The sequence below is a fragment of the Falco cherrug genome, chromosome 10, assembly GCF_023634085.1.
Source record: "Falco cherrug isolate bFalChe1 chromosome 10, bFalChe1.pri, whole genome shotgun sequence".
Taxonomy (NCBI): Eukaryota; Metazoa; Chordata; class Aves; order Falconiformes; family Falconidae; genus Falco; species Falco cherrug.
Window position 1 is genome coordinate 263625 of NC_073706.1, and position 25952 is coordinate 289576.

Consider the following 25952-nt stretch of genomic DNA (forward strand, 5'->3'; position numbering starts at 1 on the left):
GGGGAAATCACTGAGAATACAGAAGAAAAATTTAAACTAAATTATCTCAGCAAGAGTTTGCTAATAATTAAAAGAACAAAGCAAGATTGGTTAAATTTAACTGCATTAATTTAAGAGAATAATCTCATTAGCAGCTATCTAAATCCAATTCCCTTAAATAAGAAGCCTAAGAATGGATAAGCACCTCGTGGATTTTAAAAGTACCTGGCTTCTCTATAAATAACATTAATACATACTCAATAGGAAAAAGAAGCATTTGTACTATACTCTTCCATTCCATACTTAAGATTCTTAAGTAAGATTGTGCAGAAAAGCTAGCTAATTTAAATGTCAAGTAACAGGGAAAAGACTGAGAATACAGAAACACAAATGTGTTTTGCAAACTGACGTTATTTACAATTGCACACAGTTATTGGCGGGGAGGGGGGGGAATAGACAAGTTTATGACGTGGGGAGAAAGCAATGTATCTTGAATACTCTCCTCTTATGGGCTTTCTGAATGAATCCCTGCATTACTTGTGAGCATAAGCCACAAAGCAAGTAGGCATGCATTATTTCAGCATTACTTTTCCAACCTCAATTGGGAAAAAAAACCACAAACAAAAAAAACACAAACCCAACCCTCAAATGTACATAAAATTCCTACCTAACAGGGCTCTTGTCTTTTCTGAAAGGACTTTTGCTTCTGGAGCGTCGTCTGCTATAAAGAGATATCAAGAAGATAAGAAAAACTATCAGTCCGATTTTAAACAAAACCTATTAACAAAGCAATAAAAAGCAGAGAAAACTCAGAAACCTTAATTTGATGCTGTGAGGCAGACCAATCTTCCCTCTGATGGCACTGTTGAATTTTGGACCAGAACTATGGCAGAAGCAAAGACAGACATTACTCACCAGCATACCTGAAATCAGTATTTCCTGTTTGTATTCAAATTCCACTGCAAGTGCTCACCCACCCTTGCACCTGAATTTGCAAACATTTTCCATTAGCAGCACCCACAGCATGCATAAGCTACATGCAGTACTCCAAACCGTAAGGCACAGAATATGCTCCCTGCTCAGTTTCATCTGTATCACAAAATTCCAGAATATGCAGGACTCCAAGTAAGAACTGAATCATGAGCCAGCCAGACACATCGAGCTGTATGTGCAGAATATTCTGGGCTACAGTTACTGCTGTAATCTTCTTTACATGTTTTTTTGTCCACATGCGTATTCTACCTACTGATGACCACCAAAGTAGTACCTTAATGGCTTGGAACTCAGTCTTGGAGTTTTAAGCAAAGTGATACTGACAGGACTATTTGCTCAAATGTAGCATTTTAAAACTGAAAGTTTCATGAAGCGTAAGGCATAAGTGGAAACCAAAGTAGCCTCCGGCAGACATCCACAGAGGACACATTCGCTAATGTCTCAGCTCTAGCCACTTAAGTGCTACGTATACATAAACGCAGCTTCCTTTAAAGTTCTTAACAGACATCAAAACACAGAATCATTTAAAGCCAGCAGTAAACTTTATACAGGCAGGTCACCACAGAAGGAACCCAATCTGTTGGCTGAATCTAATTTTAGTTCTCCAGACTTCAGAGGCTGTTAGAACAAATGGCAACCTGCCCACTGCTTCCATGTAAGACAGTTCTCTTGCCAGTTACTGTGGCACAGGCTAACAGACTGTGATGTGAATAGTAAGATTCATCCTATCATGTTCTCCCTGAACTTGATCCTTGCAGATACAAGGCAAAGAACACCATCTGTTAAATTCTTCCTGTGCTTCCACCAAACAGCAGAGGCAGTGCTGCAGACTGAATGCTAGGGGGTTTGCCTTTCCACATGCACAGAACTGATTCTTTCTGCTGTAGCTATAAATTGATGTGAAAACACCCTGAAAGACACAGCAGTCTAAAGACATTAAGTGGCCCTTCACTAAATTCATTTAGCCAACAAATTTGTCTGAGAAAATGTCTTCTGGCTACTCAGAGGAGCAGCAATGCTTATAGTTTAACTCAGCATCCACAACAAGGAGGAGGATGCCCATTTTTAAACATGTTATGGGGAAGTAGTGGGCCAAGATCCAAAACCATGCTGGTCAGGTTAAAGCAAGGGAAATAAGGCCCTGTGTAACACTGGGGAAACAATAATAATAAAAAATAATTTAGAAACTACTTATTAAGATAAAATAAGACATAAAACCCACGCACGTGTTGAGATGAGATCACTATTGATCAAAAACAGGTGGTTTTTTTTCCCCTAGGATAAATTATTCCATTTCCTACTCAAGTTCAAACAAATGACTGCTGAGAGGATCCATTCACATTCTCCAATGTCTGTGACACATACTGCCAAAAGCTGCATCTGGAAATGCTGATACTAATTCCAGAAGCTGGCTTCTTATCAGAGATAGAATTACCTTGCATCTTCACACATCCTGATATAGAACACTGTGTTCATCTCAACTCAAATGCAGCAAGGCAAACCAATTACAGTGACTCCAGAATATTAACATGCAGACCAACTAAATTATGGTCAGTAAGACCATGAGCTTTTAAGGAAACCATGGAAGAAACGTTCTATTTGTCTAAACCTAATGAAAAAAAACCTGAGAGGATACACAGTACCAGTCTTCAAACGTACAGCTTCAGGGAAACAACAAAAAACTAACACAACTCCAAAAGTATCTTTCAGGTTTCACTCTTGACAAACAAGTAGTATCTTATTTACATGACTGCATGGGAGAAAAACCCAGCAGACTGAAGTTGTAACAGACCACTGGAACAGACCGAGCACCCAAGCTACCTTCTGAAGATCCTTTTTTAACAGTGTCCTGCAGGATGGTTTTTCTATAGAGAATTGCTTGCATCAAGTCACAATTGATTTATCTTTATGTCTACGGGTTATCTTCTTTATAAGCCAAAGTGCACTAAGTCCTGCGTGTGGCCAAAGCACAGCTAGGTACACATTTTCCTAACCCTACGTGATGCCATGTGGCCCAAGAACAATAGTCAGGTCAGAAGACAGACAGTAAAATATCAGCTTTCACCTGCTCAGTCATATCCAAGACTTTCAACAAAAGAGACAAGGCAAGCTTTGGCTAACAAGAGTCCAAGAGAATCACAACAAACTTTCAGTCCTCATGTCATGACCCCATTTTCCTAGCAGCTTTGCCCAAATTCTGGATTCTAGAATAGCAACAGGACAGTGACTTCTACTGTACATCAGCAGTAGCTGGGATGTCAGAGAGGTGTCTAAGCAAGACTACGTGGTCCAGTTCTTCCTCCTAAGAGTCCTAATAGTAACTGTAGAAGACATAAGGGACAAGATATGTGAGAAGAGTAACATTTAAAAACCCTGTGAACACAAAGCAATGCAAGCCAATCACTCCATTTTAAAACATTATAACATTTAATCACTATCTTATGCTTAAACATGACAAATTCAAAGTCCTCAGGTACTCTGTAAGCACTCGTCTCCTTTTCCTTCATAATTACCTATACTACACCCTCTCTTCCCACTACTGCAGATGCTTCCACATCACCCCCAACAGCAAAAATAACTCGGTTTAGAGGCACTGGCTTGGAAAAGGGCCTTTATAAAGCAAAAAAGATAACAAGGAGGAAGAGGAGTGGAAAAAAAAAATAATACAGCCATCAAGCATTTTGAACTAGATGTTGTAGTCAACTACAACACTGCTTGCAGTAATACTGACTCAGAACTGTGTGAAGAGCCCCAAGATGAGATTCCAGATACAAATTCTCCAGTCAGTGAGAGCATCCTCATAGTCACTTCTGAAACACTGAGTTGATGGTGCTGCTATGGAGACTGTTTGGGATACAGGAGGCTTAATCTCCAGAACTTGTGTCTCCCAGAAAGTCAGTACCTGTTAAACAGCTTTTAAAGGCAAGTCTCTGCATTGAAGAGTACTGAACATGAAATTAAGAGTTCTTTTCCCTCATATCTTCTGCGGTCCTTCTCCTTCACACCTTCTGAGCCAAAACTGGAATTTTTGAATACTTTAGCATGTGTATCACTTCAACAGCATCATCCGTGACCTACAAGTTAGCAACAACCAACTGCTGGCTACACAACAGTCAGTACCAATGCCTCTGGGATGCATACAGTCGTCCTATACCAGTCTCCCACTAAGCTATTTTAAAAACTAAAATTCTAATTGGTTAAATGATAGCAACAATTCAGCAACTGAAGCAGAGAACACAAGGTTGCCAAACCAGTAAGTACAACCTTGTATCCTCAGGGGATACTAGATTATTTCGCCTTTTTGTTCACTGTCTCTCAATACCAAAGAAATTGCCTCAACAGCTATGGAAGAGTATCAGAACAATGAAAAAGACCCCTCATAATCATTTACCTTCCTGGCACAACATACCTTAATGCATTAAAATGGGCATGGGTTATTGCAGTGATGTCCAGATTTCAACCTCTACTTGAGGAAATTATTTCAAAGACCCAAAACACTGAAACTCCCAAATTTCTCCAGGTGAAGAAAATTCTCACCCAGTGAGAACAGAAAACAAACAAACAAACAAAAAACGTTCCAATAAAGCTAGGAGAATGCAGCAACTCCCAACCAAGTGATGATATAAAGGACATCCTCTCCACACAACTCCACATTGGAGTTGAGAAGACTGGCAGGTTCCACATATCTTGATCAAGATCCTCTGTTTATGAGGCAGTCTGGCATCAGTGGCACCAGCACAACTCAACTAGCTACTGCAATCTTACAGGTAACAAAGAGCTGTAGAAAACATCAACTGTGCACAGCTGAAGCTCAGAGCAGCTTCACAGAGGCCCTGACAGGCCTGATACTTGAGACAGAGTTAAGAGCAGGGCTGATATGCTCTATGATCCCCAAGCACACACTATTGATGGAAACGCAGGATGCCACTGCATCTTAGCAGAGCCCAGAGTTGCATTATGAAAATGCCAACATCCAGATCACTTAGTGCAAAATGAGACCCTGAGATCTCAGGCAACTTTTGTTTACATTCCATGAGTACTAAAAGGAATGCAATGAGACCCAACCACTTAGAAAAACATTAATTTGCAGAAAACCATAGAAGTCTGCAATGTATTAAAGGTAAACACTGTCTTCTCAAATATCTCAAGAGATTTCTCCATCACATATCACATTACATGCCACGATTTAAAAAATAGATCCTTTTCATACGCCTGCCTCTGACACGATCTTGCATTCTGAGAACTGACAAAAGTTGAGATGAGACCCAGACAAAAGCAGACACAAACAGCAGCCTCAGGTAAACAATGAAAGCCAAGCATACAGCCCAGTTCTCATTGTTTTTCTACTTTGAAGGCAAAAAAAAGGTGATGGGGAGCAAATGGGAGAGCAGGAGTACAGAACAGCGGAATCACAGAATAAATACCAATGAAGAAATGTTTTGAGAAATCATTTACGACTGTCAGGGACTACCTATAGCAGAACTTCTATCAAGCCAAAGATCTGAGAGGAACTGAAGAATCCTTCCACAGCCTCTGAACAAGTCTGAGAAAAAGCAGGGCAAATATGCAATGCATGGGCATTACTGAAACAAAACACTTCCAGTCTGGATGCATAAACACAGCAAGTGTTTATGCAGTAAGTGTTTAAGAGCAGCAACCCAGAAAAACTCTTCACTAATGCAAGCAAAAGAATGTATGAGCTTGTAACCAATGTCAGATGACTACTTATTTTTTGACAGTTAAAACTGTCAGATCCGTATAGTGAAGATAGTTAGGACAGGAAAAACTTGTTACTATTTTAATTCTGTGACTAACTGTTTTTCAGTCAGTTGTACACATTCTTTCACTTGCTTTTGTATCTTTCTGTGTTCAGATAAGAATGAAAACTAGCAGGAGGAAGTGGATACATTACTGTCCTCTTTTTCATTCTATACTTCTTGACACTCTTCAACCTTAACCTCTCACCTTCTTTTCTGAGATGATTCACAACCAATTTAGAAAGAGTGAAACTTTAAGCTTCCACATCAAACACTACAGCAGCACACATTCAACACTACATAAATAACCTACTAAGGACTTCTATAGCGGCCTCTGAATCTGCGATCTCTACTTCTAGAACGGCTGCGTCTGCGTTCTTTGCTTCTGCTCCGTTTCCTTTCCCGGCTTCTGCTCTTTTTCCTTTCCCGATCTCGGCTCCGTTTGCGTTCCTTACTTCTGCTCCTCTTCCTGTCATGGCTTCGACTTCGGCTCTTGCTCTTTTTTCTCCTGAGAAAGAAAAACACATCTTTGGTTACACATGTAGCTCAGTGTTACTATCGACATCACACGCCACAGTTCCTCTAACCTGATGTCACAGACACCGATAGGAAAAAGTATAAAAGTTTATTTTGTTAAATAGGTGGTTAAGCACATCAGCAATCTCTTAAAAAGTATAATGAGCAACATAAAGGGCTCCAAAGCACTTTTTTATTTTAAATTTTGTAATTACTAAAGAATGCTTCCAGGAAGAGTAAAAAGGACTCAAATAAGTATTTACTGCATTAGATCTAGTATATACTAAATACAGTACTTCATCTGTCTTTCAAACATACTTTAAATTCACCATCAAGATGCTAAAGTGAAAACAACACAACAAAATAGAAAGAGGCAAGTCTGAAGGAAAGGAAAGTTGTTTTCTCTTGATATTCCCTGCCACCAGTCTTAAACTGCCTACAAGTTTTGCTTCCAACTTGTTGCTCCCATTCATAAGCCACTTACTTTTTCAAGTCTGTGGCTCTTACAGGTTTGAGGCAAACTGCAGAGATCTTCATAATCTTAACCATTAAAAAACTAAACTTCTAAAATCTCCAAGTCAATTATACTTCGTATTTGAAAGTCAGTGAGCCACTGTTTCATTCTTGGCAGACTATTTTTGGGTTATTTGCAACTTCCCTTTTTCCCTCTCTATCTCAGTCCATAAAAACTTACAATCTCCTGGTTTTTAAAATACATGTATATGTATACACAAAACACACATTAAACAGATGCTCAAGCAATTACTTCAGACAGTAATTTATCTCAAGCTAGATTTTGGGAATAACAAACTTTGCTAAACTTTTGAAATTCAAAACATCCTTTGGTATTGAATTTTTCCTCTCCTCCTTTTGGGCCTTCTGATTACATATACCATCTTTTTTCCAAAGTGGTCACTCATACACTTAAAAATTATGTATGCCACCCCCTCCTTTTTTAAAAGCAGTTCATCCCTGTTACTTTCCATGGCCATGTATAATCTAAGACTTCTAGTTAGTTTCAATTACTGAAGTAAAAATCTCTCAGCTACCACATCTAACTAAGCCTAATCATCACTGGCAGCTTTTGCTCTCCAAACTCCACCTTGGCAGACTCATTAAAACTATCTTAGTATTTCTCTCACAAGAAGCATCTTGTGATTTGGTTTTAGAAACTGGAATATTTCATTTTTAATTGATTATTCATCTACAATACACTATCAGTTTCTCTAACGTTTTGTATGGACAGAGAAGCTGCTGAATCAAAGCCAGATTATTCAAAAGCTTCACAACCTCTGATGACACCACCCAGAAATCCAGAATGATTTACATCAACATCACTTAAATACACTTCCTACTGTAATGCACTCTGTGACAGGCACACATAGTCTCTCTCCTCTAGGATCCATCACTTCCTACTATCTCCCCTAAGTTAAAACCCTAAAACACTACCATTATAGCTCCAAAAATTACTAACTTGTAGCTCAATATACTGCCCAGTACCAGTAGCTAGTAACTGCAGCTAGTCTTCAGTAAAGACAGTAACTATTCAGTATCCAAACGTGAGCTGAGCCCTCTTTGTATGCAAAGACTCCCAACAGTAGAGATCTACGTTCTGCCTTCCAATCACAAATAAAACTGGACATACAGCACAGACTTCTAGTAAAAATGCAGATTCTTAATCCTTCTAAGTCCTAAACCAGAATGTATCATCTGGTTGGGCTCAATCATCTTAAAGGTCTTCTCCAACCTAAACAATTCCCTTTGACAATTATCGTAAGCTGTGAATCAAGCATTATTTTTTAGTTGCTGATGTTTGCCATGGATTACGGTTTTCCTGACAGTTTGAATCTTCTTTCAAATATTGCCCAATTGCAGTATATAAAGACACTCCAACAATTTCATAGATAAGCAAAGCAAGAAGTCTTGTAAAGCCTATATACACCTTAGTCCTCAGCAAGAGTACACTGTCAAAAGTCACATAAAAAAAATTGGAGTAGTTCCCTTAAATCTCTAAAGAACAAACAACAGCCATATCAAATCAAAGTTCTCAGACAAAAAGCTTCATATTATCAGAGAACCACAGGACAACAATAACATTCCAGTAATTGCTAACCCAAAAACTGGAATCAGGAGATACCACTGAGCAATATTTCTGAACAAACACAAGGGTACAATTAGGAAAGCAGAAAGAGATGAAACTCCACACATCAAATAACATTGCAAGACTAACATCTTGACTTTCTTATATTTTACAATGTAATTTTTTTCCTAAATTTAGTTTACTGTTTTTCTGAATTAGAAATGCAAATTCAAGAGTAAACAGGTCCCACTTGAAAATGGGACTGTGGGCAGAAAGATAACTAATGTCATTGCTTAGCAACTAAGAAAATTAACCGAAATACGTTCCAGTGTTCTCATCATTCTACCATGAATCAAGGTCAGAACCAGTTGTAAAATTTAAAAAACACTGCTTCTCTTTTAGATCCCAGTTTATATTTTGAGACTAGTCATCAAAACAGAAGCAGGGTTTTACATGCCATGTAGATACTTTTTAAAGCAATAAAAATTCAGAACTTAAAAATACTAAGAGGTGCTGCCTTTGATGAGGTTTTAGGGGTCTCAGTATTTAGCAAGTGAATAATGTTTACGGTATTTTTTAGAACGCAGATATAATGTACAATCAATTCTACATTATTAAGAGTCCGACGTAAGGCTGACATTGGAACTGAACTTCTTCTTTGCAAAATATTTATATACCTAGAAATGAATGTTCTTTGTATTCCTTCAGCATTCCATCTGTATGATTTCAGATCATGACAACAGCACACAAGCTGACTTAAGTTTGCTGTATATTACAAAAATGCACTGGCTACTGTTTACTCAACTATCAAATTCGTATTTAGTGTTCCTATATCAACTATCTCATCACCAAATGATGCCTGTAAGGTAAGGAGTTTATTTTACAGACTTGAAAAATCTTCCATTTTTGAGGGATATTTAAGACACACTCCTATGCAAGGCATTTTTCCTCAAACTTCAAATTTGATTTCAGACTGTTTAGGTCATCATCAGATGTGCAGACCCCAGAATTATGCTTCTTGAAAATGTATGCTTGTACGCCGGTTCTTTAAACAGGTTATACTATAATTTAATAAAATTTAGATTGGAAACAAAAAGTTTAGAAGATTTTGGAGCAGAAAGGGATAGAGGGAGGGGTTCCAACACCCCAAACCTTTTCAAGAAGGCACCAGTATCTTTAAATGTTTTTAACTGTTCCAAATCACATAAAATGGTACACCAAAGATATTTTTAAAACGCAATTACACTCCATTGCTAAAGCAACAAAAAAGAAACTAATTATGTTGAACCTACCAAGTCTGTATTTTTATCTGCTAACATTAAATGTTTCCACAACTTTTATGACATCAGTGACAAGGGCATAACTACATTTGTAAACAAAAGAAAATTTCAAAATCGCTGTGGTTGCAGCAACTACAAGTACCAAACTTACCCATTTTTCCCTTTTATTTCCCTAAACACTACTGACATGCATTCACAAGTTCACAAAAATCAGCAGCCTCCCCCTAAGAGCAGAGAATTGAGAAAATACTTACTTCTTGCTGCGTTCTTCATGGCCATTGGCACTGCTCAATTTGTTCTCATCCTAAGCAGGGTTGATAGAAGAACATCGTGAGGACGAAGTGGAAACATTTCAAGTGGTCAAAGGGTAATGGGAATAGGAATAAGAAAATACAAAACAAAAATTTTAATACTAAATTACTTGTTTACAGTTTAATGTGGAAAGATTTAGAAAATTTAGGTAGGCATGTTTAACCACTTTGCTGCTTAAATTTAAGTCATACAAATACAAAATACAAGACTTACATCTTTTAAAAGTGTGTATTAAATTGTAGATACTTCCTTACATGCTTCAGAGAGCAAGTTATCCTGTAGAATTCAGCACTCAAGTGGTTAAATGTTATTTCTATAAAGTGTAAGAGGAAGTTTCAGGTTTGTGTGCCCCTCTGATCAGTACCAAGGCTATCTCTGCCTAAGCCCCAGTGGCTACGCTAGCAGCCAGCCACTATGGTTTTCTTGTGACCGATGCCATTCCCGAGATCTTCACTCATTTTCGCTGAAGGGTTGTAAGAGCTTGATGTCACCTCTGTCACACATCTCGCCCTGAAGCAAACAGGGATTCACACTGCTTTAGTAAGGTCGACTCCCAAGAAAGTCATCAATAATCCACCAGTCCAGCCTAAACATTCCCTATTTCCATACCTGTTTACATGGAAAATATCCATGTTAAACCAGGACACAAGAATTTTAACATAACAATTTACAAATTTCTCTTCAAGATTTTAACGTAACTGCTAAATATTACATAAACTAAATATACCACTTAAAACTTACAAATGCTCATCCAAAATTCATGACATGGCTGTAATAAACACTGCAGAATAGACTAACAATAGCTGCTATATAATTTATATACTTGCTTTACAGTTTAATCACATCAGTTACATCAAAAGTACAATTCCTAAGTGACTTAAACTTAATATACATTTCTTGCAAAACCAGAGCTAAAGCATGCATAGTGTTAACACTTCACCATTTGGTGAAAAACAAAAAAAGACAGTATTCATTTGCTGCTGGCTTATATAAGACATCGCTACGCTAATTGATAAAAATTTTGCATAAGAATTGACATTTCCTAATTAAACAACTAGGACAGAATACAAAAGCTTATTTTAGAATGATACCGCAGACTGTGATACTGTCTTTTGCTTGCTAAGAACATTCTATTCAGGGATCCAAGAATTTCAGTAAATTCGTTCACTCAGCAATTGATTTTCATCTGCCCTGTTAAAAGATTAACCGCCACCAGTCTTCTGCATTAAAAGTAAGTCTCACTCTTCTTGCACCGAGCAGACTGTTCAAGTATTTACTTGCCATGGGACTGGTGAAAAAGTTATTCTTGGAACCCTGCTGTTTTCCCAAACCACTGCATTCACCTTGTTGCTATACCAAACTGGACGTGGCAATTTTAGGAGAGATTTTTGCGGTTTTTTGTTCTGGGGGTTTTGTTTTGGTTTTTTTGTTTTGGTTTTTTTTGTTTTGTTTTGGTTGGTCGGTGATTGTGTGTTTTTGTTGTTGTTGGTTTTGGTTTGTTTTGTTTTTGTGTTTTTAAACCTAGGGGACCACGGTACAGCGATACGTCACTCAATTACTACCTTATGATTGACAGTTCACACTGGAATCAAAGGTGAATTCATGGGAGTAGAGGTGAGATATCGTTAGGCAAGTCTACAAAGAGAGATAGATGGGCATTTATTCATCACGCTGAAGTGAAACTACTGCACAATATAATTACATTAACAGTATATATTTACTTGTAAGTTACATGTAATGCATCTCCAGTAAGATAAATCATGAGGGCTCCAGGGATGTTAGTTTACAGTTCAGCAGTAGTTTCATGAATAATGCTAATTTAAGGTAAACAGGACCCCACTGGCACATCTTCCTCACCTTCTTGTAAGGAGCTTCAAGCATTGCTTCAATATCAATATCATCAGCCATTTTTCAGGACACCTGAAAGAAGAAGCAAAATCCACCTGAGACAGTAAACACCCATGTGCTTTAGATCCCAAAGACTTTTGCCTAAGAGGCCATCACTACATTAGCTCAAATTCACAGAGCAGTGTCTCAGAAGACGTTTCCATTAAGAACTAGAATGAAGCTTTGCCCAATGAGATAATATAAGAACATGACACAAAGCAATTGTAGCTGTAAACATCAAAATGCTATTCAACACAGTTAGCCAGTGGAAACCCTAGAGGTATTCCACCTATTTCTTTCAAAACAAATCGCACAGATCATTTATGATACAGAAAGGACGGTCTGGCAGCCATCTTGAGAAGTACTACAACTTGACCAAAGGACCCAAGAGAGGCATGTGAAGAACACACACATTCAGGCAAACCTGTTCATAGCTTCTGAGCATTTACTACCATCACATTTAGTAGTCTGTAGACTTAAAAGTGAACACTATGGCCTTTAAGAAATGCAGCTTCCTGTATAATGGGGGGGCACAGAAGAAACAGTTATGATTCAAGCATTAAGAGCTATTAAAGCATACGCAAGATCCATCCAGTCTGAGATCCACCATGCCATGTAACACTAGTCACCACAAAGTTGTTTTTTTTTTAAACATCATTGCTCTTCTTTTTCAACTTCAACCCCCTAATAAAATTTTCTGTTTATTATACTCTGGATCCCTTTGAGCTTTGACTTTCTTTCCCTATGCAGGTATGCTGTAAGTACCTCTCAAGACCCTTTGCATTAGAATATAGAGACTCAACTTCCCCAAATCTCTTATTAAAACAGTCTCTCTCCTTTTTCTTTAAGCTCAAAAATAGCAAGGCCTCTAGATCCAGCTCAGATGGCCCAAGAGTGAAGATTCTCCTGCATGTGTGCCATAAAATGGATTTTTTATCATACAAGTTAATTCTTTCACCTTGGTTACAGGCATTGCCACAACTGTGCTGTCCTGAGACTTGACCAGTATAATGAAATTGCTCCAACATTCAAAGATACTTTTAAGTTGTTCACTCACAGCCTCATAACTGAGAGTATTATACCAGAGCTATAACACATGTAAGAACCAAGTCATTCCCCCACTTACATGTGATCATCACCCATTAATACAATCAAGAATAAAACGTAATCCTTTAGCAATATCAGAGCACTGGAAGTTCATACTCAATTACTTAACCAAGGTATGCTAATCTTGTTTTCAAGTTATTACCTCTCGGGGTATAGTACTATCACAAATACAATCCTCCTTAGTTTATGTAATGGCTCAATTTTACTTTTCACTGCAGTATTTACATACAGCTTTTGAAGTCACCTAATTCACTACCATTCTACTTGTATTTGGTATGAACAAGTGTATCAGTATGATTAAGCACCATGAAACAGCACCAGGCCAAACCCAGGATTCTGCAATGAAATTCCCACAATTGTATTTTCATACATGTAATTTACCTAACATATCTAGCTATACCTGGGGTGGGATTCTTCATCCTGAGGAGGGGTAGCCAAAGGATGGGATGGGAGCCATTACAGAGACTGCCAAATCATGAGTGGCTTAGAAAAGTGGATAGGGAATGACTATTGCTGCATTCACCCAAATAGTAAGAGTGAACGAACTATATCATCCAGTGGGTTCAAAACAAAGGTCCTTATTCACACAGCATTTAGCCATGGAATTCACTGTTACAGAGCACTGTGGATGCTAGCAAAGAAAAAAACACAGGCAGGGTTAAAAAAAAACCCACAAAATTTCACAGAAAAAGCTTTTAATTAAACAAAGACATGCTTTGTGACCCTGAACCACAGCTAGCTGACAACTAAGAGCAGAGAAAAAAGTATCACTGTATGATTGCCCTGTGTTTGTTTTTTCTTATGCACTTCCTGCTTGCCACCATCACAGTCAAGATTCTGAGTTACACGGACCTTTGATCTCGCCCCGTGCAATCTGTGCCCTTTGTACGCTGTACAAACTGAGTGGTACACTACCACCTTTTTGTCACACCTTCTGTTCACATGACATAGACCTACTATCGATGTAATTAATGTAATACATATAACGATGCTCCACATAAAGCTGATTTTTTAAAAAGAATCACAAATAGAGTTCAATTCCAAGTGAGCAGAATATCATGGCAAGTTTTCAAGTATCTTTCATTAAACACTGAAGAAGCTCAAAATAATTTTCGTAAAAGCCCTTCAGCTTCAGAAGAGCTGCATATATCTGACAACTCTATACAGAAAACAAACATCACCACCCCAAACCAAAAACCAAAACCCAGCGACCACCTCTCCCCCACCAACATCAAAACAACCAAGGGGAAAAAACACTTGAAACTTTGTGGGCCTACAGAAAACCCAAAGGGACGTGAAATTTATTGCTACTAATCTAGCCAGTATTTACGGCTGATTTCATTTATTTTTGCTGTGTTGTATTAGATAAAGGGAGTTAAAAAGTCCTCTTGAAATTCTCTGCTTTGGAAATTGCACCAAATGACAATTCCACACTTGGTTTGCAAGGAGTCTGCTGGAAAAGCATCAAAAAAGTTCAGGGAGAACGTCGATGGGAGGGGACCTCAGCTCTCAGCAGCACACGCACCTTTGTTCAGCAGGTTCCCGCCCGCAATCCTCCGCACACTCCCTACACCACCGTAATATAACGAGTTCGGGTCCTCAAACAGACTGCTGCGCTAGAACCAACCCTCTATTCCGCCGGGGCACCTTACCCGCACGCTCCAAAGGCCTTCAGCCCCTGCGTGCGCCGGCCGCCAAGCCCCGAGAGCCGCCCGCTCGCGGCGGCCCGCCTCTCGCCGCTCCCCGCCCCGCGTCCCAACGTAAACAGCCCAGAGCCGCTCCCTGCCGCGCCGCCTGGGCCGTCAGCTCCGGCCGCGATAGCGGCAGCAAGGCCGGAACCCCGCGCCGGCCGGGGCTGGCCGCCCCGCACAGCGCCATCGTGGGGGGACTCGGGGAGGGACAACGCCGCGGCGGAGACAGCCGGAATCGCCCGCTACGTGGCCACAGAAACACCCAAACCCCGCACGGCCAGGCCGCGGCCTTGGGGCGGGAACAGCTCGCCCGGCGCTCGGGCCCCAAAGGGGCGCGGGGCGGACACCGGCGGGGAAGCCAGCAGCGACCCTCGCGGGCGAAGGACGGGGCCGCCCAACCAGAGACGCGAGCATGGCGGCGGGAGGGGCGCAGGCCTCCCGGGCCTCCCTCAGGCCAGGCCCACAGCCCTCCGCAGGCCAGGCCGCGGCTCGCCCAGCGGCGGGGCCCAGTCCCCCGCCCGGCAGTTACCTGCGCTGCGGGTGGGTGCTGTCCTCGTTCGGGCGCCCGAGGTCCAGCGACGGCAGAAACGACTCCCGGTTCCGGCGCTGGCTGTGCTGACGTTGGGGGATGGGCCCGAGGACTCAGGAGCCCTCTCCAGGCGTCTAATCCCCAGATGAACGGCGCCGCTCGGCCAGCTCCGAGGCGGCAGGTGGCAAGGAGCGGCGCGACCGTGGCGGGCAATCCCCGGACCCGGGCTGGGCCCCGGCTCTGGCACCAGCGGCTGCTCCCCGAAATGGCGCCCGCCGCGTCTCGCCGCTCGCAGACTCCGCGCACGGCACGGGGGCGCCCAGCGCACGGCGCAGGGGCTCTCGCGAGACCCAGGGCCAGACAAGGCCCCCCCGTGCCCGCCGCCTCTCGCGAGATGTCGTGCCCGGAAGGGGTGACTCAAGCGCTCGCGAGACTTGGGCAGACAGGAGGGGCTGTTATGTGTTTTTGCGCTCTCGCGAGAGCGCTGCCGCTCGCTTGTCTGGGGCTGGGCGGAGGGGCAGAGATAGTGGAGGGGTGGGTGGGGTACTCCCTCGCAGTCATTCTGAGGGAGCTCTGCGCCGTCCTTGGGCCAGCGAGTCCCTTTCCTTGTGGCATCGGAGTGCTGCAGCTTCCACCCGGCCTGTGCCCAGTCCCCCTCCTCCCCTCGGCGCCTCTGCGGGGCGGTGTGGGGCCGCGGGAGTCACCCCATACGTAGCCCAAGTATAACTTAAGTTGTCAGTGACCTGGCATTCTGGTGCGGCTTTTGGTCCAAGCCTCTGCAGGTTACTGGAGCCTTGAAGCTGAAAGGTTTAACTCAAAAAGTAAGTAGCGTTTTGTGAAACAAAACCTGCTTGTCTCATTAACAGTGCTTTTTTTCCCGTGGGTGCCCAGAAAATGTCTCATTTTTATTTAAATTTAATAATATGCAGTAAGTTTTGGCCAATTGTTCACCATAGTACAGATAACATTGGGTGGGTGTCCTGTTGAAATCAGCACAAAGTAAGCAATAACGGCTGGGGGGTTTAGGTTATTCCTTCTTTGTCCTGCAAATCTGAAACAGTGTAAAGAGAACTTCTAAATAGACTTTGCCTCCTGAAATTATAACTTTGCTATTGCATATGGAAATATTTAAACCAATTAAGGTGTAAGGACTCAAGCCCGTAGATTTCCGAATGAAAACCTGTTTATGAGAAACTCTTAGGCTACTGCATCATTTAATGTCATTTCTAACAGAGTTCCTGAAATGTCAATAGCTTGAAAAGTTCCAGAAGCTCTTGCACAGTTTCCATGTCTTTCTAAGCCAGGGGTCCTCAAACTACAGCCCTCGGGCTGGATACAGCCCCCCAGGGTCCTCAATCCGGCCCCCGGTATTTACAGAAACACCCCTCCTGCCCCCCCACCCCCCCTGGGGTTTGGGGGGGGGGGAAACCAAGCAGCCCCAGATCACTTCCTGCCACTTAATCCACGTGCTGGCCCCCTGTTTAGAAAGTTTGAGGACCCCTGTTCTAAGCTGAACTGGTCAATTTGAGTTTGGGGCAAATGGAAAAATGAGCTGCTCAAAAATAAAAAAACAGTATGACTATAATAGCTATTCCAACCTAATCATGTTTGTACAGTTTGGTTGTAAACAAAATTAACAATTTTCTCACAGGCAAAATGAGGTTTATTGTAGTTGTTCTGGTAGCACTGCACTGGCTGCGTGTCCCTCACTGCACTGCAGTTACTTGCTGCTCCCAGTCAGCCACCCAAAGGTCAGGTCTAACCAGCTCCATGTTCCTTGTTCCCTCATTGTATGATTGTGACTGAAGTATGTGCTTAGGCTCATGTTGGTGCATTTTCCTAAGGGTTTTCTCTCACATTGCCTGTGAAGCCAGGCTCTGGAAGGAGGCCATGGAGGTGTCTTTTTTTGTCTACTCCATGCGCACACCCTTCACCCTAAGCTGATGCTCTGGCAGTGTGGGAGGAAGGATGAACCCAACACACGTAGGGTTGAGTTCTTACAGGGTAGGGGTGGCTAATAAGGGACCTTGACTGGTAGGCAGCTGCACAAGCTCCGTGTCCAGCCCCGACCCTGGTATGTTGTGCTGCCCTGGCTGGCTGGCTGTGGATGTTCAGCTCTGCAGGGCTGATGGCATGGTTGGTATGCCTCTGGCTGGATTCGCGTCTGGAGATGATGGGAGGGCCAGGAGGAAGCTCTCAGTAACACATTTCCCAACAGAAGTTTACTCCCAGTTGTAGACTGGCTTGATCTGTAGGAGAGACTGGCTCTGCAGTGCTGCAGGGGAGACGCCAGCCATGGCTGGTGTTTCTTCATCATCCTTACCTCTACTGTGAGCACCAGGGTGTTCACTTAATGGACTTCCCTGGGCAGGTGCAGGGAATCCGGTGTGGGCGTCGTTCATGTTACCCCGTGCTGCAGATGATGGGAGGCATCTCGCAGAATTAACAAATACGGGGGGGGTGGGCGGTGAAAAAAAACTGCCGTTTCCCACACCGGGAGTCGAACCCGGGCCGCCTGGGTGAAAACCAGGAATCCTAACCGCTAGACCATGTGGGACTGCGTAGTGTATTTTCCGCACCGCTTCCTGTCTCTTCGTCCAGCCGCGCTGCTCGTGCTGCCTGCCTGCAGAGCGGGGGTGCGCAGGAAGTGCTCCCCCTCTGCAAAGGCTGCGAGAAGCTGCGCTGGGGCGCGCTTTCCCCCGCAGACGTGCCCGAATGAAGTAATTAACCCTCGGGACTGGGGGTGCCAGGGAGGTCCCGCTGGCAAGAGCCTAAGCGGGTTGTGGGGATCGCGATTGCGTCGCGGGATTAAGGGCGTGAGCTGCTCTTGCAGGAGTCGGGCTGCCCACGCTTCATCAAGTTACAGGGGATTTTTTGAACTAAGTGAAGTCGACTGATCTGAAAAACCCCATGAAATTTAGGGTCATCCTTCTCGAAGTTATTAAAATGCTCTTAGTTAGAAGATGAGGATGGAGGCTGACAAAACTGAAGCAGGAGGACATGACCAACGGGAGGATGAACAAATGAAGTCCAGCCTAAAAAGGTACAGAAACTGGGTAACAGCAACAAATGTGCTTCTGTACAAATTCTAGCAATAAAAAATAAGCAGCAATAAGTGGACTACCCAGTTTTGACTGAGAACAACCTTATCAGAAATCGGTGCAAGGCAGATAATCAGTGGGACAGTGCAGTAGCAGGCTACAGGTTATACATGAAGAACCAACTAAATTGTGCTTGTGGTGATGCTGGATGCCAAAGAAGCCTTGTCAATGTGCCTAAACGATTTTAATCTTCCAACATACAACACTGAACCCCTATAGTTAAAAAAATCACATCTTGACGTGGTTTAACGCCAGCCAGTAACTAAGTACCATGCAGCTGCTCACTCACCCTGAGGGATGGGGAAGAAAATCAGAAGGGAATGTAAAACTCAAGGGCTGAGAAAAGAACAACTTAGTAATTGAAACAAAATAAAACCAACAATAACAATAATAACAACAATTATAATGAAAAGGCAGGAGGAGGGGAGAAGAATGAAATCCCAAGGGAATGGAGGAAAGAAAACAAATTATGCACAATACAGTTGTTTACCATCCACTGACTTAGGCCCAGCCAGTCTCCAAGCAGCAATTACCATGCGCCAGCCAACTCCCCCCAGTTTATATACCCAGCATGATGTCCCACAGTAACGAATACCCCTTTGGCTAGTTCTCCCCACCCAATTTCTTGTGTCCCTCCAGCCTTCTGCCTGGCAGGGCCTGAGAAACTGAAAAGTCCTTGAGGTACTATAAACACTACCTGGCAACAGCTAAACCCATCAGTGTGCTATCAACATTGCTCTCACACCAAATACAAAATACATCACTGCACCGGCCTCTAAGAACAGAATTAACTCTATCACAGCTGAAACCAGAACACACAAATAGTTTGCTCTCAGTAAGTTTGCAGACGACACCAAGTTGGGGGGAGCATTGGTGTCCCGGTGGGGCAGGAGGCTCTGCAGGGGGCTCTGGGCAGGCTGGGCCGATGGGCCAAGGCCAAGTGTATGAAGTTCGACAGGGCTGAATGCCGGATCTTGCCCTTGGGTCACACCAGCCCCAGGCAGCTGCAGGCTGGGGGCAGAGCAAAGCCTGCTTGGCAGGAAAGGGCCTGGGGAGGGGCTGGCTGATGTCCGCCTGAACGTGAGCCAGCAGCGTGCCCAGGTGGCCAAGGTGGCCAAGAGCATCCTGGCTTGTATCTGAAAGTGTGGCCAGCTGGTGCAGCCGCATCTGGAACCCTGTGTGCAGGATTGGGCCCCTCGCTGCAGGGGGGATGCTGAGGGGCTGGAGCATGTTCAGAGCTGGGCATGGGGCTGGGGAAGGGTCTGAGGCACAAGGCTGATGGGGGGTGGCTGGGGGAGCTGCGGGTGCTCAGCCTGGAGAGGAGGGGGCTCGGGGGGACTTTGTTGCTCCCTACAGCTGCCTGGCAGGGGCTGTAGCGAGGTGGGGGTCGGTTTCTGCTCCCAGAAAAGTAGTGACAGGCCAAGGGGAAATGGCCTGGAGCTACACCAGGGGAGGTTTAGACTGGACATTAGGAAAAATTTCTTCATGGAAGGGGTGGTCAGGCCTTGGAGCAGGCTGCCCAGGGAGGCAGTGGAATCACCATCCCTGGAGGTGTTTGAAAAACACGTAGATGTGGTGCTTAGGGGTAGGGTTTAGTGGTGGACATGGCAGTCCTGGGCTAAGGGCTGGACTTGAAGATTTCAAAGGTCTTTTCCAACCTACATGGTTCTGTGATTCTATGGGATGCATGCATTCCGGTTGTCAGCAGCCAGCCTGTGTGTATAGCACTCAAAAGACAAGAACATGTTTGTTGAGTTGGTCTGCTTAGTAGATAGCGAAGACGTTTAAAAAACTAGCAAAGAACAGCTTTCCAAGTGGTTTGCCTAAAGCTGAGTACCTGGATGCTGAGAGGAACAGCTCACCTGACAAATCATAGCAAATGCAAACAGGGACATTTGGCATCACAACACTGGCAACCACATGTTCAGAAACTTCTCTCTGCAGTTATGTGGTAGAGCAATGAACTTGGCACTGTTCCCACTGACTTCAGCAGGAGCATGGCTGGTCCTCAAACTCTTGACTGTATGAGAAAGGATAAAAGATAAAGAGTAATAAAACCAATTCTTGTGCTCATCATAGGAGTTTTGGTTATCAGTATGTATTGGTAAGTAGGCAGTTTGCAGGCAGAACTCAAGATACTACCTGAGGGCAAAAGGAATTAAGTTAAAGTTTTAAAAAATCAAATCTGTATTATTTCACAGAAACAATACAGTGAGAAATAACATCCTGCAGATATTTCAGTTGGGGACATCTATAAACAACAAAATAAAGCAAAATTTATATTTTTTTTTTGGTGGTAGTTAAGAAGAACAGGAATAATGGGAGGAAGCTGAGAAAACTTAGGCAGATTATAATGCAAAACACCCTGAGAGGACCTCAGATAGATGTCTGAATGATTGTCCCAGGAGACAACAAGGCCAGCAAGGAATACCCCCAGAAAAGCCTCTGCACTGGTGAGAAATGCTGTAGGCGACCTCGCAAATTCCCATCTTTCTTTTAACTCCCGAGTCCTGACTGTGGGACTTTCCTTCCAGCTTTCTCACAGAAATGGAGATTCAATTAATTTGTCAAAGCTTGTGAGAAAAAAACACCAGACTGCTGGGATAGCTTGAGGAATTACAAGTTCTGTCTGTGGCTTAAAAATAAACTCTGTTCTTGACAACTACCTACAACAACATTACATAGTCTGGCACAAACAGCCACAGCAAAGCCAGGCAGCTCATGCAGCCTGGTGGGAGAGGGAGCAGGGAGTTACAGTGAGGTGGGACAGCTGTGTCAGCACCACTCATGCTGCTGTTTGGGTGCATGTGTTGGTGACAGCTCAGTCTCATGTCATCAGCCTTGGCCACCAGCCTCTCAGCAAGTGTCCTCTGCTCTGGGCAGCTGTCTCTCAGCTCAAGACAGCTGATGGTGGGACTCGGTGGGACTCATGTGGCCAACCCACACAGGTTTGTGTTTTCCAGTGTATTACCTCTTCTGTGAGGGAGAGAGCACCATTGCTCAGCTCATGCATTTGGACAGATTGGTAAATCCTTAGAGGATATAGGTTGAGAGCAGCAGAGCTCTTATCAGACACAAAGAGGTGTGAAAGGCTGTGATAGAGCTGAAGTCCTTTGGGAACCTGTAACTGATATGATGACAGTGACATATGCACCTTATTTTGGAGAGTTTTCATCCCACAGGAATTTTGAAGCAATGCAGGTAAACCTCCACTGTGGACAATTTCCTGACCTTCATGCCACCAGCCTCAAAGTTTGGCTCATAGAAAGTGACCTGGGAGCATGGACTTCCCCTTCCTGTGTATGCCTAGCTTTGGGACAAGGACTTCCCAAGACAACAGAGTTATCTCCTGGCTCACAAGGGACAGGCCCACCTCTATCTTCCTCCCCTGTTCTTCCCTCCTCCTGGCCCATTCTGGTGTGTGGCTCTGCTCCTCCTCCTTGTCCCAGTGCTTGTCTGCTCATCCATCAGGCCATTTCAGGTTACTAGCCTGGCAAAACACCGCTTTTGTTTTGTGCCAGTTTAATGAGCTGATGTGGTTCACTCGGGCTCAGAGAACAAAGACTTGGACCAGTAAAAGGGGCAGGACTTGATGCATGGGGAGCCCTCTGCTCAGTTCAGCCATCTTGCCCACTGCACCCTTCTTTCGCCTGTGAGGGCTTGTAATCATTGCATCTGATGTCCTTCTCACTTTGAAGCTCCCCTCCAAAAAGGCAGAGCTCTCCTTTGCTGTGGGGAGCAGTGACACCTGCTAGAGCTCATCCCATAGCTTTGTCAGCAGCTGGGGAGCCACGGTAGCAGGGAAGATGGCAGAAACCTCTCCCGTATGTTTTTAGTCACAATCTGTTTTAGAAAGCAGGAGAGGAAACAGAGCATTTGCTGCTCCATCTGTCTCCGCATCCCATGCTGCCAAGGTTGGGTTACAGCCAGCTGCTGCTGTTGCCAACTGGTAACACAATAGCATGGCTGCTTACTTTGCAAGGGAGCTAAAGACAGTAAGATGGAAAACATTAGGACAGGATGACTTTAAAAAAGCCCCATTGCAGAACACCTGGCTTGTTATATAAATTTACATCATGCCCACTATAAAGAAACCTGCTGACTGCTGCTTAAAAACATGTATTTTTACAAATAGCCGAGTATCTCCAACTAGCCCTTCCCATAGGACTGTCCTGGGCTTTTTGATACCTTCAGTCAGCTTCAAAACAGAGACAGGGTTAATTAAGAACAGGAATGTTTTTTTCTTTACCTCATACATGCCAAGACGATTTGTTGGAGAGGACTCTCACTGTGCACAATCCAGAGAACTTCAGCCAGCAAGTCTTGCATCCAGGTCAGCCTGGTCCTGTTCAATAAGGTATCTGAGACATTTGGTAGAAGATGTCTGTGTGCTGAAATAATGGAGAATTGACCACATCTGCCTGCTCAGCTCAAACCTCAAGCCCCTTGACACAGAATTACAGATGTGTTGATCGGAAAGGCCTTTGGAGGGCATTAGCCCAAACTCTTGCTTGAAGTGAGACCATCACCGACACTAGATCAGGTCAACCATGGCTTTGCATAGCCAAATACTGAAAATATCTCTCCAGGGGCGGAGATCCCACCACCCATGTGTGTGAACTGTGTCCCTGGCTCAACCTAGCACTTTACATTTCCTGTTGCAGAAAAGAGCTGCCCACAGGAAGAAATCTTGCCCACATGCAGGCACTCACAGTAGTAGCTTGGTGGTAGTTTGACCTATTTAACATACGGCTTTCACAGTACACAACTTTTTCTGGTATTATTCACTCCCTCAGCACAAGAGTGCACAGAGCCACTCCTGCTCCTGTATGGGGCTCCAGCCATGGGGGCTCATGGTGCTGGGGGCAGTAGGAGGTGACAGGCAAGCTGGAATGAGGTGACAGCATGGCAGCGCCAACCCACCATGCAAGAGAAGCAGAGCAGGTTTGGTGATGGTAACCAAGGTCAGCCACATTTGAGCAACTGCGGACCAAGTTGGTGGGTTGCACTCAACAAGGTGCCGGGCCTGGCACAAGCTTCGCTGGAACGTAGTTCAGGTGGGGCCAAGGGTGAGGACTTTAGTTTTGACGCAGCTCCCGAGCAGAGCAGGGAGCCCCTGGTGAAGAATCTCCTAGCTCATCCTCCCACCCTCAGTAGTACCCTGGAAGGCTGCAGTGGGTCAGTGCTGGCCATAAGCCCAGACAGCCAAATCTTGCCAAGCTTTTCAGGTGTCTACTCCCAGTATCACCAGTCTCTCCTCAACACAGGGTTTGTTCACACCTGACTGGAGCTGTTACTTCCCCCTTGCCTGTATAGGGAGACACTTACCATGGGGCTGGTACTGGGCTGGGCTGGTTCCAGGCTGTGCAGTCCAGTCTGTTAACAGAGGCAGAGCAAGGGCAGTGCCTGCTGGCCCAAACCTGCAGGGCACCATGCTGGCTGCGCTCACAGCGGTAGCACATCTGCCTGGGCGCTGCCCCATCTCCCCAGCCCCGTATCTGCAGGCAAGGCAGTAGCAGCACAATACCGAGCTTTCCTTACCTTTAGCATCCAGTTCTTCCACACCCACAGATAAGGAAGACCCCTCATGCAAGGTCCTCCACCTGCCATTTCCTGACATGGAGTGCATGCACAAGTATGAACATCCACCAGCTGAACAGCTTCATGAGAGGGGGGTGGGTGTATGACTCCAGATCCGGTTTCTTCCACCTGAAGAAATGATATAGGCATGATCTCATGGAGCTGGCTCCTTTTGCAGTTCTTCAGTGCCAGCTGTAGGAAATATCCTTCAGCCAAGAACAGGCAGCAAGGGGATACTTTGGCCTGGAAACACTGATCATACATCTCTTAATTCATCTTACAGTGATTTGTTGTTGTTTACAGCCTCACAATTCATGAAGGCTGTTTCTTCTTGTAGGCAGTGTGGTTTTGTTATTAGCAAAAGAGCCAGGGTTTATAACCCTCTGTTCTCAGACACTGTCGCATCTTTGCTATGCTCTCAGACTATTCAGACACTTCACATTCACCTTCTGCTGCCATCTTTGGTGTATTGATGGTAGGCATCATGACTGGTGGGCTTGATCTCCCATGTATGTATCACAGAGTAAGCCACCCGCATCTCTGGCAGAGAACCTCCTTGTGTGATTGTATAAGCTACTACTAGTAAAAGTTTTCCCCAGCCTGTGACTACCTGCAGTGTGAAAGCCTCTGAAAAAGTCACTTCAGAGATCCCACAAAAGTTTTTCCCTTAGCTGCTTCAATTTTCCCCTCTGGGATTTCTCTCCCCCTCCCTCAGTCACTGGTGTGGACACAGCTCATGTCCACCAGCGCCCTCTGGCTCTCCTGAAAAGGTGGACCTGCTCTGGCAGCTTTGCACTCGTGCAACATGCAGCCCCACAACCATCTGTTGTGCCTGGTAATTGAACCCCCATTCACCCAGCTTTCCTCTTCCAGCAGTGGAGATCTCTGCTCCCAGGAGTGTCCTTGGTAGCCAGTGGGTCTGTGACCATACTCTGGTGGGAAGGTTCTGCCTTCTTCGTGGTTTCCTTACTCTTCATTTTAATGCCCTCCTGCTGCATGACGTTGTGCAAGACAGCACGGGGCTGCTAGCCCATGAGTAGGACTGATCTCAGATGTCCTCTGTGTCCTTGAGTGCCTCCAGCTCACCTGCTTTGGCTTGAAAAGAGAGGGAAACTCTCAGCGCACTATGTGCAATATCATGTCCCAAGAGTTTTAGCCGCACCAGCTATGCAACAAAGTTACAGGTTCTCCAGCAAGCCTGCCAGAGCTGTAGGCTGAAAACAGCTTACACATTATGATCAAGCCCTGAATCACACAAAACAAAATGAGAGCATTGCAGAAAACCTGAATGTTTGTTTGGTCCCTCCTGTAGCCAACTTCCTGTGTACTGTGTCAGGTCACTCGTTTTTGGGGGGGCCCTGAAACTGGGGCCTTTGCAATCTCCCCTCTCCCCAGCTTCTGTTTTCAGTCTGTCCAAAGGCTGTTGCTAGCACAGTAATGTCAATCGTGTTAAAATTTTGATACACCAAGTCTGTATCTACAAAAGCCCTTGAACAGAGACTGTCAGGCTGCTATAAGCACTTCCCCAGTATCACTGTTTCCCTCAGAGGACAGATACAGCCTTTACTGGCAAAGGCAAATAATAGCTGCACCTCCACAAGGAAAGCTGTCAATTTAACCTCACTGGAGCTACACCAGCAACTTTTGTTTCCAGTGCAGACCTGGTTTAACTCTTCCTTTCTTTCCCAGCTGGCCTATGCCTCTGTCCCCAAACTGTGCAGCCCTGCAAAGCTCAGCCTTCCCTGCCTGCTCGCCTGCAGCATCATGGGCATCTCCAGCAGCTTCGAAGCCCCTGTGGGGCCCCCCTCTTTCTACCGGCCCCCGCCACATGGAGCCCCCAGTAAGCACAATGCAGCTGTGTGTCCAGCCAGTGAGTGAGTAGCCACGATCTCACTGTCTCTCTATTCGTTATTTAAAAGTGCACTGGGACTTTCATGTGAATGTCTTCAGATTAAGTTACTCTGAAGTTCTTCAGCAGTGCCAAAATGCCTTCTGTGAGAGAGCACTGTGAGTGCGGGTATCACTCTGTGCAGGGACCCCATGCGCTGACTCGCCTGGGATGATTAATGAGCTGAACAGACTCATTTCTGACTGTAGCAGAAATCTGCTGCATGGTCTGATACGGGCCAAAAATCACTGT

The 25952-nt window shown here is 44.4% G+C and overlaps 1 protein-coding gene and 1 non-coding gene across 13 annotated transcripts in view; both read right to left on the reverse strand.

Annotated features, from left to right (window-relative positions):
- RBM39 (RNA binding motif protein 39) overlaps positions 1–15442 on the reverse strand; it is a 31850-nt gene extending 16408 nt beyond the window's left edge. For 4 of the 12 annotated variants that reach the window (XR_008734182.1, XR_008734183.1, XR_008734181.1 and 1 more), the window contains exons 1-6: positions 15132–15442; positions 11775–11837; positions 9860–9909; positions 6043–6237; positions 797–862; positions 647–700 (exon numbers count right to left, since the gene is read on the reverse strand). Coding sequence is in view for 9 of the 12 variants with exons in the window: in XM_055722410.1 (XP_055578385.1) it covers positions 647–700; positions 797–862; positions 6043–6237; positions 9860–9909; positions 11775–11825 (416 nt within the window). In the remaining 3 variants the exon portion in view is untranslated. Of the gene's footprint in view, positions 1–646; positions 701–796; positions 863–6042; positions 6238–9855; positions 11553–11774; positions 11838–15131 lie in introns of those variants that run through there. The other 8 variants (XM_055722418.1, XM_055722413.1, XM_055722415.1 and 5 more) reach the window with 8 other exon arrangements.
- Positions 15443–17616: 2174 nt separating this feature from the next.
- Positions 17617–17688, reverse strand: TRNAE-UUC (transfer RNA glutamic acid (anticodon UUC)). Its single transcript has one exon. It is a non-coding gene; the product is annotated as a tRNA-Glu (tRNA).
- Between the last annotated feature and the right edge of the window lie 8264 nt (positions 17689–25952).